The 11,347-nt window shown below is 39.0% G+C and overlaps 1 protein-coding gene across 2 annotated transcripts; it reads left to right on the top strand.

Moving 5' to 3' along the window:
* The first annotated feature begins 13 nt into the window (after positions 1-13).
* Positions 14-8,288, top strand: LOC115414931 (glycoprotein integral membrane protein 1-like). Of its 2 annotated transcripts, none has more exons than XM_030128291.1 (8): positions 14-179; positions 370-441; positions 535-634; positions 1,125-1,279; positions 1,485-1,644; positions 1,784-2,013; positions 5,890-6,053; positions 7,478-8,288. In XM_030128291.1, the coding sequence occupies exons 1-8, from the start codon at positions 60-62 to the stop codon at positions 7,581-7,583; spliced, it is 1,107 nt and encodes a 368-aa protein (XP_029984151.1). In that variant the 5' UTR covers positions 14-59; the 3' UTR covers positions 7,584-8,288. The 2 variants fall into 2 exon arrangements, with proteins under 2 accessions (XP_029984151.1, XP_029984152.1); XM_030128292.1 differs by having other exon boundaries at positions 15-179; positions 1,787-2,013.
* Positions 8,289-11,347: the final 3,059 nt, after the last annotated feature.

Raw genomic sequence — 11,347 nt, 5'->3', positions numbered from 1 at the left:
AAGAGCTTTTGGCTTTTCACACGCGTGCGCAGTTCGTGCATCCTGCTTATGTTTTCGTTATGGCTACTGTTAAGCTAAGTCAAAACGAGCTGAAAATGACAGGACCTGCGGTTTATGTTTTATGTCTGCTTTTTGCCCCAGTCACATTCACAGAGTCGTCGTCTAGGCAGATGAATACGGTAAGAGTTAGCGGTAAATGTCAGCCATAGACTGTTATAATCAGTTGATGCTAATTTTAGCATAATGTTAGCATACTCAGCGTCGCAGCGTAAACAGCCTGGAATAGGGAGTATGTAAGAGTTTTCATTTTGATGTCCTGGTCTTTGTTTTCCTCTTGTTTCTTTAATGTTTTATAATTAACTCCCACAGGAAAACATCCTGATTAATGTGACAGCAGCGACATTGGCAGACACGCAGTTACAGGACTCCAATAATTTGCAGGTACGTAAAACTTACTAGAAAAAAGCAGGTGTTGTTTACATGCGTAATGCGACCATTTAAGACCAAAACTAATGCTGTCGTTTGACTTTACAGATAAATCTAAACATATCGGTGGGTGATGAGCAGGTGTTGGTCAATGACATCCCCGTGGAGCTGTCAGGGGTCACAAGATTCAACTGCCAGGCTCTTCTCTGTACGTTTTTTTATTATTGGGTCATCATTGCAAGTACAAGCACTTTACTGCTGTTTTTTCCACTGTGTGTGATTACTGTTATATTTTATGTGCGTTACCTGTATTTTGCAATTTCGAGGAAACTTAACTTGTTAACAGTTCTAATTAGCTTCTATGGGCAATATATAAGCATTTTGTAAGTTATCTGTAACACATTATAATCAGGCTGTAAGAAGACATTTTTTAAGGTTTAATTCGTCTACACCTATAAATAGTTATGTTTGGTATATTTTTAAGTCTTTTCTAACATAGTGTCATTCTTAATTTTGTATGGACTATCCTTCACTTCAGAGCCCCCAGAACAGTTATACCTGACAATAAATTAATTAATAAAGCTGTGTATCAGGTTCTAAACTTGTGTGTTTAACTAACCCAAACACTTTCTGTTGTACATTTACTTAATTAATAACTGTAATGATGAATTTCTAATCTAAACTCTAATTGTCTTCAGTGGAAAGCACTAATGGCAGCAGTGAGTTTGAGTCTGGAGACGTGGTATCCACTGTTACCCGGGTCATGGTGAGCCAGAACCGCCTGTACAGCGACTCCGAGGAGGTGGTGGCTCTGCAGGTGTTCAGTGAAGTTATAGAGATGGAGGGCAAAGAGGTAAATGTGACTGAATGTCAGGATATGTGTTCAGTTTCAGCTGAGAGTGAGTTTGAAACAAATCAAGCAGAAGGGAACAGGAACAGAACAGCAGACTCCAACTGGTCTACCCTTTTGTTCCATTTTCCTTTTTTGTATTGTTGCATCAGTTGAAGGGTTTTGGAATAATTTCACAGAAATAAGGATGTTGTTTTGTATCATTCAGGTGCAGCAGCCTGACATGTGTGAGGTGAAACTACTGATGAGTCCAGATTTCCAGAAGCTCGCACAGTTCACTAATATATACCCCATCGGGCACAGTGAGATCTTCAGGGTGCCCCGTGAAAACGATGTGGTCGTCACAGATCCACCAAATCCAAGAAAAGGTAAAAGACAACATCTATGTGTCTGATGATCCTCCTCATATTTTTTCACTATGATTCTCAGGATTCTCAGTACGCTCATCTGCTTGTGGCATAGAAAACCAGTGAATGTCTTCTGTTCCTCCTGCATGTTTGTAACCAGCAGAGGAGCAGGTGATGTCCCACACCACCAGTCAGTACCCTCTGAAGCACAGCGAGACCACCCAGGAGGAGATTGCAGCACCGGGGAAGCTTCCTGAAACTCCCCTCCGCATGGACCCCGACCTGATGTATGACGTCAGATATGATGACGAGTACGATAACAAGGAGACGGGCCAGCCGGATCAGATTCAGATGGAGACTCCGCCCAAAGAATTTATATCCTCCTACTCGGTGAGTGTGCTGCAGGGTTCAGCTGCCTTGTCTTCACAGGAGGAGGAACGATGCTGGAGGCACATGTGCTTTTCACAGAAGTGGGAAGGATGGCTCTGTTTCTGTTCTTAGAAATGCAGCAAATCTTTGTCCAAGATAGCAGATTATTGGAGAGCTCAGTGAGAATGGGCACGTTAATGCTGTCAGATGAAAATGAGCACAGATGTCTTCTGTCATCACTGGCTGCCTCCAATACAGAGTTCATACTGAGTTCCATACAAATATTGGTGCAGTTTTTTTATTGGATTACGTACCAGTATCAAAGGCAGGCTTTCTTATGCTGCATTTCCACTACATGGTACTGGCTCGGCTTGACTCGACTCCACTCAGCCTTTTTGCGTTTCCATTACGAAAAAGGACCTGGAATCTAGTGCCTGGTACTAGTTTTTTGGTATCACCTCCGTCGAAGTTCCAGGACTGGGGACCAGATACTAAAATGTGATGTGTAAACACTGCAGAACACTGATTGGTCAGAGAGTCGTCTCTGTGACCCGCCGTTTTACAAAAAAACAGATGCAGAAGTTTACAGTAAATGTAGCGGTAGGTTAATTCACATGATGACAGCCTGTAAAACTACACCATTCAGTCAGGAGATTCAGTCTTTTGTGGCGGATGTAAAATTTCAGCATGAGTTTGACGAGATAACACGCAACGAGTGAGTTTATCAGTGACTCTGAGCAGACGACACAGAAGTAACGCGCCACATTGCTATGACGTCCAGGTACTGTAAAGTCTGTAGTGTCCTACAATGGAAACAATCTCCAGGAATAGTATCTGGTATCCGAGTCGAGTCAAGCTGAGTCAAGTCGAGCCGGTTCCACGTTGTGGAAACGCGGCATTAGTATAGTTCTTCCTGGTTGGTTGTTTTAAGTGCGTAGGTCAAGGGTGTCAAACAGCGGGATGAATCTACAAAGTGTAAAATTACACTGTAGATATGAACAGTCAGGGGTGTCCAACTCATTTTAGTTCAGGTTCCACATACAGACCAATGTGATCTCAAGTAAAATAACAGCACAGTAACCTATAAATAATGACTCTTCTGACTCTTTTGTTCTTGGTTTAATGTGAAGAAAATAATACTACATTATGAAAATATTTACATTAACAAACTATCCTTTAACAATAAAACCTGAACAAATATGAACAACCTGAAATGTCTAAAGAAAATTAAATGCAATTTTAACAATATTCTGCCTGTTCCTAAATGTTTTGTGCCTTTGTAGATCCGATCCTTAACCCATGTGTAAAAATGATTAATTGAGGCATGATAGTGTTAAAATTGCACTTATTTTTCTAAAGAAATTTCAGTCCTTCACATCTTTCTCAGTTGGATAGTTTGTAAATGTAAATATTTAAATAATCTAATACATTTTTCAAAATTTTTTGGGAGTTGTCATATGTCATATCATATATAGGGTATTATGTTATTATCTTACCGGTCCAGCCCCTGAAAGAACATGAGTATGACAGCCCTGACATAGGTTGTAATATTGAAGTGTAACTTTAACCCCATTCTGAGTCTAACTGCACCCACTAATTCTGAAAACAGTCAGAAAGAGGGTGAGATGGAAGTGGTCAGTGTGAGACAGCAGTAGTTCAGGAACGTCCACATGACTGAGAGTCACATGACACTTGAGCAGAATTAAGTGGATCTGACACAGTTTGAGTTTTAATACTGATTTTACAACCTGAGAAAAAACCTGCCTGTTTTTCAGCTTTTTCTCACCTTCGTACAATCCTTTCCCATGAGAACTCAAAGCCCTGAAGCCTCTTAAATCTTCCAAAGGTCACAGAGCAAAAGCCTGCAGCCTGTTTCTGTGACAAACAAATCAACCAATTGAAGAAGTGGTTTATGAAAAAATGCTGAATCTGTGCAAGTCCAGTGAATCTGAACAGAACAGATAAAACAGTTTAACTCGTCAGAAAAGGCATGAGCTTGGACAGAATGTGGCTGAAGGACAGGTGACTGAACACGTCTGATTACAGACACTAACACTGACTTTTTAATACAAATTTCATGACAAAGAGTTGGAGTAAAACTGTTAAAAGTGCAACTCTACGTGACGGGATGGATGGGAAAAGATAACGGATTGTCAAACATGAAGCAGCCAGTTGAACAGTTTTCATCTACAACATGCAGATAATCACATAGTTGTTGTAGAGCTGCAGCTTTGATTGTTATGGTTATGTTTTCATCGGGGTTTGTCGGTTAGCAAGATAACTCAGAAAGTTCTGGACAGATTTGGGTGAAAGTTGCAGGAAATGTTGATACTGGCACAAGGAACAAATGATTAAATTTTGGTGGTGATGGGGGGGGGGCTGATCTGCCTTGGTGGAGGTCTGCGCTCTCCGAGTGCTTTTCTAGTTTTTGTCATCAATTAATCAATCGAGTATTTCTTCAGTTCGAATAAACGATTATTTGTACAGGTGGAGAAAAAAAATAGTGAAAATGTGAAACAGACGTGTGTGTGAAAATGACAAACAACTTGTCCTTTATTCCAGAACCAGATGAAACAACAACCACAAAAAGTAGAAAAGTAAAAGGATATAGAAAAATGTCTATATAGAAATAACAACAACGTTAACAGTATAAAACTATAAAAATATCTATGGATGTAAACAACAACAACCCAGTCCAATGATATCTACAAACAATCTGTGCACTGCAGTCTTCAACACATTTGGATCCAACTAGGGATGTAACGATATGAAAATTTCATATCACGGTTATTGTGACCAAAATTATCACAGTTATCATTATTATCGTGGTATTGTTGAAACTGTGCTCAAAATGTTCAAAAAGTACTAATACACACTGAAATAATTTAATTAAGTTGTATTTAAAAATAAATAAATAAAATAATTGGCACAATGTACCTTCTGTTGCAGAAACATTCAAATATTAACCCTTAGTGGTCTGAGCCTATTTTGTCTGTTTTTCAGTCCTTTTGATTTTGCCTTTATATACTATATAAACAAATGTTTACTATACCCATGTTTGGTGTCTTTTTTTTCAGCACAACTTCATCTATATCATCTGCCTATTATTTTTTTCACTTTAACACAAAAGGACAAAAAACACACAAAAATATATAAAATCCAATTTGAAAAATGTATATAATTTATTGCTTAAATAACACACAGATGCTTAACGAACCTTTTCAAAGACTTTAAAAGTGAATATTGGTTCCAAATATTAGGCATATTAAATTAAAATTGTAATAAATTAAAACTATACTTATATATTTGACATAAAAGCAGATCTTTACATGGGCGTTTTCTGCTGTAATCAAACACGGTTATCATGATAATTAGAATTTAAATGGTAATACTAACCTTTGGCAACCTTTACCACGGTTTATCGTTATACCGGTAATCGTTACATCCCTAGATCCAACTTATAACAACTGAACATGGAACTAACATCCAACTGAAACAAATACATACTCATATTTTTAATGTTTGTGTTAAAGCGTCAAAGTTTGAAGGAGTAAGTGATGGATCCAATGTAGAAAAGTCAACAAAGACATTTTCTGCCATTTTGTTCTCATCTCTTCTGAGCTACACTCTATGTTGTTTGTGTTGATCCTGGTGTCATGTACGTCATAATAAGCATCTGTGTGAAACAACAGTGGAGCCGATGTTTATCAGCAGCAAAATTAAGGAAACAAAGCTTTGATTCAGGAAAATTATAACCAGATAATTTTTTTTAATCGATTCAGGTCGTTTAATCGTTTCCGCTCTGTTGTTAACATTCTTGTACAGTTGTTTCCATGACGTATTGCAGCTGTGGAAGCGTTTTGCTAACGTGTCCATGTGTTTGCGTCCTGACTCCAGGCCATGTGCCAGTGGGTGGAGCAGGTCCGGGACCGTCTGAGGCACTTCTGCTCCGAGTCCCTGCCGCTCTTCTTCCTGGTCATGTGGGTGGTGGTGATCGGCGTTGTTGGATCAGCCGTCATCGTCAAGATCCTGGACTTGTTCTTTCCGACCTGTGAACACAAGTGAGTCTGATCCTGGAGGATTCTGTTGGGTTTCTGTAAACTGGCTTAGACCACAGGTGTCAAACATGCGGCCCAGGGAACAATAAAATATAAGTTAAAAAAAAAAAAAAATCACTTACACATCGTTACAGCAGTACGGTTATAAACACAGGTCTAGAGCAGAACGGTGGCACAGATTTTCTTTAATGCTGTGAATATTCTGTTCATGGACAAATTAATTTGTTTTATCAACAATGGAATCCTTTTTCTCAAAAAACTGAAAACAACTGAAATACTGTCAACAACAGTGTCCTGCTGTCTCCTATGTTCTCTTGATGGAGAAATGTGTTTTTAGTTTACATTATATTAACTCTTAATCAGCCCTGAGCATTGGAAAGAGGAGTCGATAATATTATTTATTTTGTTGTTGTGTTTTTTTTTCTTTTTTTATGTTAATAGGTCTGTAGGTTTGTTGTATAATTAGTTTTTGTATTGTGCCTGTGTGGTTCCTTATGTCTAAGTACATGTTTATGTAAATGTATAATTCAAAATTTAAAAAAAAAATGCTGTGAATGTTTTTTAATGTTTATTATAGTGCAACATACAACAATCAAATCCCTTTGAAGCTCTAAACCACAGGTGTCAAACATGCGGCCCGGGGGCCAAATCCGGCCCTCCAAAGGGTCCAGTCCAGCCCTTTGGATGAATTTGTGAAATACAAAAATTACACTAAGATATGAACAATCCTTTTAGTTCAGGTTCCACATTCAGACTAATTCAATCTCAAGTGGGCAGGAGCAGTAAAATACAATCATAATAACATAAATAATGAAAACTCCAAATGTTTCTGTTTGTAAATGTAAATAATAATAATTTTGCAAAAAATGTGAATAACCTGAAATGTCTTCAGAGAAGTAAGTGCAATTTTACCAATATTCTGCCTGGTATTAAATGTTTTGTGTGTTTGTAGATCCACTGTGATCTGTAAGTTCTAATGTACATGTGTAAATGAGAAACTGAGGCAGAATATTGTTAAAATTACACTTATTTTTTCAGTTTCTTCATGTTATTCACATCTTTTGAAAGGATAGTTTGCAGATGTAAACCTTTTCATGATATAAATTAACTTTTTTTGCTCTAAAACAGAGAAAAGTTTGGAGTTGACATTATTTCTATGTTATTCTGTTATTATTTTACTGGTTCGGCCCACTGCAGATCACATTTAGCTGAATGTGGAACTGAAGTAAAATGAGTTTGACTCCTGTGGCTTAGAGTCTGGTTTCGACCAACTCGATATGTAAAGCATCATGAGATAACTTTTGGTATGATTTGGCGCTATATGAATAAACTTTGATTTGATTGGATCTGCCTGGGCTTCAGCACGGCACCGCCACGCCCCTTTAAATGCACCTTCACTGAGCTGGGTTTCTTTTCTTGTTTTCCAGGCACATTTTCCACATAAACCCTGTTACTTTGTTGCCAGAGGAGGAGAAGCACACTCTGCTGGAGAACATAGAAGTAGAAGCAGAGGAGGAAGAGAAGAAACCGTGAATGAAGCTCCACTCATCCAGCTCCCTTTCTCTCAGTTTGCTCTTCTTTGTTCTGGATACTGTTGTACATTTTTTGGCTAGCTTTCCCTCCCTTACGCGAACCACTAGGTTTTGGTTTTTCACTTTGATTTCCTCTCTGAGCACATGAGTCTACAAACAGAGGGGAGGCTCCCACACTAAAGAGGCACTAAAGTCCGTTTAAAGACGTTAAACTGACTTAACTCAGTTTGTCGTGTAATGTCAGTGCATGCGAATCCCACAGATTCAGTCACATGAGAGCGGAGAAGAAAGAAAGCAGTTTGATAAATGAAGTTCATGGGATGTGGTGTGAGTTGTGCAGACACTGTGGCTTTCACATACTGAGCAGAATGTGTGTGAACAGGAAGACACAAACTCCTGCGCTCCGATTGGTCAAGAAGACTAATTAAGAAATTCAATAAACTTTCACAAATCTCCCAGAAATAACCTGAAAGAGCACTTATAATGGGATTTTAAAACACATGTATTTATTAACCCTTCTGACACTTTTTTTGTCCGATCCCATCCATGAAGTATCTGTTCTTTATAAAGGTTCAGAATCCCAATACTTTATTATTCCTGGGGGAAACTGTCGTGTGTTACAGAAATTATGTGATTTTTATGGAAAGTTTTCAGCAGTAAAGGGGCAGTTTGTTAAAATGAAGATTCAAAAGTTAACTCCAAGTATCAGCAGAAGGGGGCGGCAGTTTATTAGAACAGTGGGGAGTCACCATCGCTATAGCTGCGTAAGAAACGTGTCAGTGTGGAAGAACGGGTAGAGTGTCCAGCAGAGCTGTGGTTCAGAGCAACAGCAGCAGGAACTCTCATTTCTGACACCCATTTGGATTTGGTGTTTAATGTCGTTTCCTGAAGGGAGCAGAGTGGCTGCTGATAATCGCTGCTTTGCAAGAGTTTTAGCTGTTGTTGCTTTTAAATTGCAAAAATGAAAAAAGTGAGTCGTACGTTTTGGATTAAACTAGACCAGGGGTGTCAAACTCATTTTAGTTGGGGGGCCACATTCAGCCTAATCTGATCTAAAGTGGGCCGGACCTGTAAAATAATAACAATAGGATAAGAACTGATAAATAATGTCAACTCTAAAGTTTTTTTTCTCCATTTTTGAGTGAAAAAAGTCCAATTCTGTAATGAAAATGTTTACATCTACGAACTGTACTTGAACATAACATGAACAAATATGAACCTGAAAATTCTTAAGAAAAATCAGTGCAATTTTAACAATATTCTGCCTCAGTTCATCATTTATTTATACATATGCATCACAACTTACAGATCACAGTGGATCTACAAATACACAAAACGTTTTGTAAGAGGCAGAATATTGTTCAAATTGCACTTCATTTTCTTAAGAATTTTCAGGTTTTTCACATTTTTTGTACAAGGCTAGTCTGTAAATGTAAACATTTTTGTGCAATTTTACTTTTTTTTTTACACTACAACAAAGAGAAAAATTTGTAGTTGTCATTATTTATAGGTTATTATGATAGTATTTTACTGGTTCTGACCCACTTGAGATTGAATTGACCTAAAATGATTCTAACATCCTTGATTGTTAATATTGTCAGTGCAATTTTTGCATTTCACAAATTCATCCCAGGGGCCAGATTGGACCCTTTGGTGGGCCGGTTTTGGCCCCTGGGCCGCATGTTTGACACCTGTGCACTAGACTGTTTTAGTGTCAATACAAGTACAGAGCATTCAGTTTTCAAAACGGTTGCCTTTTCACATTCTTGATAATAGTCAATTGTTTAAAAAAATAGATTACAAATACTTAGAATACTTCTATTAAAGGTAACAGATGAGAAACGCTAAGAAGGAAAGTTGAAATATGAACAGTTCTGCAGACTAATGTAGATCTCTGCAACAGAACATGAGGGTGTCCCAACTGTTTCACTGCTACAGTCTGTTGGTTACTTTGAGTACAAAAAGTATATTACAAATTGCCCCTTGAAAAGCTCATTTTTAAGCCGATGTGGACTTGAAATGTAAATAGACTTTATTTACAGCCGTTATGTGTGAGGTCATGTGACAGCGAAGTGAATATGTAAATCTAAAACAGTCATAGATGTACACATTGACTGTAAGTTTTCTCATTGTGTATGTTGTCAGCACACGTCACAGCACATTGTGTGACCCCCCCCCCCCCCCCCACACACACACACACACACACCGTGGATTTGAATGTTACAATGAGAGCGATCCCTCCGTCTGAGACCAGCTGAACGCCGCTGAGGTTCACCTGTCGATTGTCCTGCCTCTCAGTGCCTCAGAACATGGGAATGTGTGTCAGTGAAGAGGGCGTCTCATCTCATTTTACTCTAATTTAGTACGGCAGCGAAACTGAGGAGTCTATGCACTTAAATCCTAAAAGAAGCACTTGACAGATAGAAAACAGAGTGTGTGACGAGACCATGAATTCACTGGTTAAAAGTAGTAGTTAGAGAAAATGCATGGGCTCAGAGCCTGCATGGATGTTGCACTTTCTGTTGGTAAATGTCATCGTTACAGTCGATTAAAAAATGACCCATTACCCAGAATGCACCGTGTGAGGGACCAAGCAGGTGGGCACAAGGCCGCTTCTTTGTCATAAAGACAGGTTTATTCCTCTAAAATTAAGCAACGGCACTGAAAGTAAAATAGTTCTTCTTTTCAACGCGCCTCGGCCCCTTTCGTCTCCCACAGGTTCCGTTTTGCCGCAGAATGCATGATGTACTGAAGTAATCCAAAAGGTGCATGTGTAGTCTAGCCAGTGGACGGTGTTTGCTGTTCTCAGCAAATTCTACATGTAACTAGAAAACTGCATGATGACTCTAAACAGCTCCACCTGCACTGGGATCAGCCCTTCAAACCCAAATAAGGTTCAATTAATGTAGCGTGGAAGGCCACGGCATGAGTTCAGAACACTCCAGAAGGTTTGAGTTGCTCTTGTTTCCATGGTATCAGACCCGTGTTATTATTTGGAGACATTTGTGCGCAGAAATTGTATAAATGACAGCTGGACTGTGTATTGGGGTCTAAATTCCTGCTGAATAAATGCTTTCCTTATGACGGTCAGAGTGTGGGGTTGTGTTTTTATTACCTCCAGGAGGGATTGGGATCACTGTGCTTTGTGTGTTTGTTTGTTTGTTTGTTTGTTTGTTTGTTTTTAGCAACTTTAGTGTAAAACTCCTCCCCCCATCTTTCCCAAATCTCCCCCACAGATAGGCCTAGGCCCTGGGACCAGCCCAGTCCATTTTGGTCCCAGTAGGCCAAAGTTCAAGGTCACAGCAAGGTCACAACATCTACAATCTTCCATCTGTCGTCATTGAGACATTTTCCAAAATTCATCAAAAATTCAAAATGACTCCGATTAGCCTCCAATTTGATCCACCCGTAGCTTAGAACAATATCTTGTATCTGACCCAAAATTGTCCACATCCACTGTGGAATGTGGACTCTGTGGACATTTACGTTTAACATTGAAAATCCCATCTAGCACACATTTAAAATTAGAACTCAACTAATATTGATGGGAATTGAATCTAACTGGACAGACACATGACTGGTACCAAGCTTCAGCTGTTTCTGCTGTATGGAACAACCTGGAAACTGTTGAGTTTAAACAGAAACAGTCGATCCACACATGCACACCGTTCAGGGTGAAGGAGGAGGTTTGCGTTCTCTGAACACTTGTGCTTGTGAAGACAGACGTCTCATGTCTCTGGGGTCCCAGATGATTGGAATGGAGCC

Source organism: Sphaeramia orbicularis, chromosome 24 (genome assembly GCF_902148855.1).
Source record: "Sphaeramia orbicularis chromosome 24, fSphaOr1.1, whole genome shotgun sequence".
Classification (NCBI taxonomy): domain Eukaryota; kingdom Metazoa; phylum Chordata; class Actinopteri; order Kurtiformes; family Apogonidae; genus Sphaeramia; species Sphaeramia orbicularis.
The sequence above is the reverse complement of the archived record's forward strand: the minus strand, read 5'-3'. Positions and strand labels throughout refer to the sequence as shown.

Bases quoted from the DNA above. Each gene is read 5' to 3' on its own strand.
- LOC115414931 (XM_030128291.1), top strand. From the start codon at position 60: ATGGCTACTGTTAAGCTAAGTCAAAACGAGCTGAAAATGACAGGACCT. The intron at 1,280-1,484 runs GTAAATGTGACT...TGTATCATTCAG, and splicing joins TAGAGATGGAGGGCAAAGAG to GTGCAGCAGCCTGACATGTG. The intron at 2,014-5,889 runs GTGAGTGTGCTG...TCCTGACTCCAG, and splicing joins AATTTATATCCTCCTACTCG to GCCATGTGCCAGTGGGTGGA.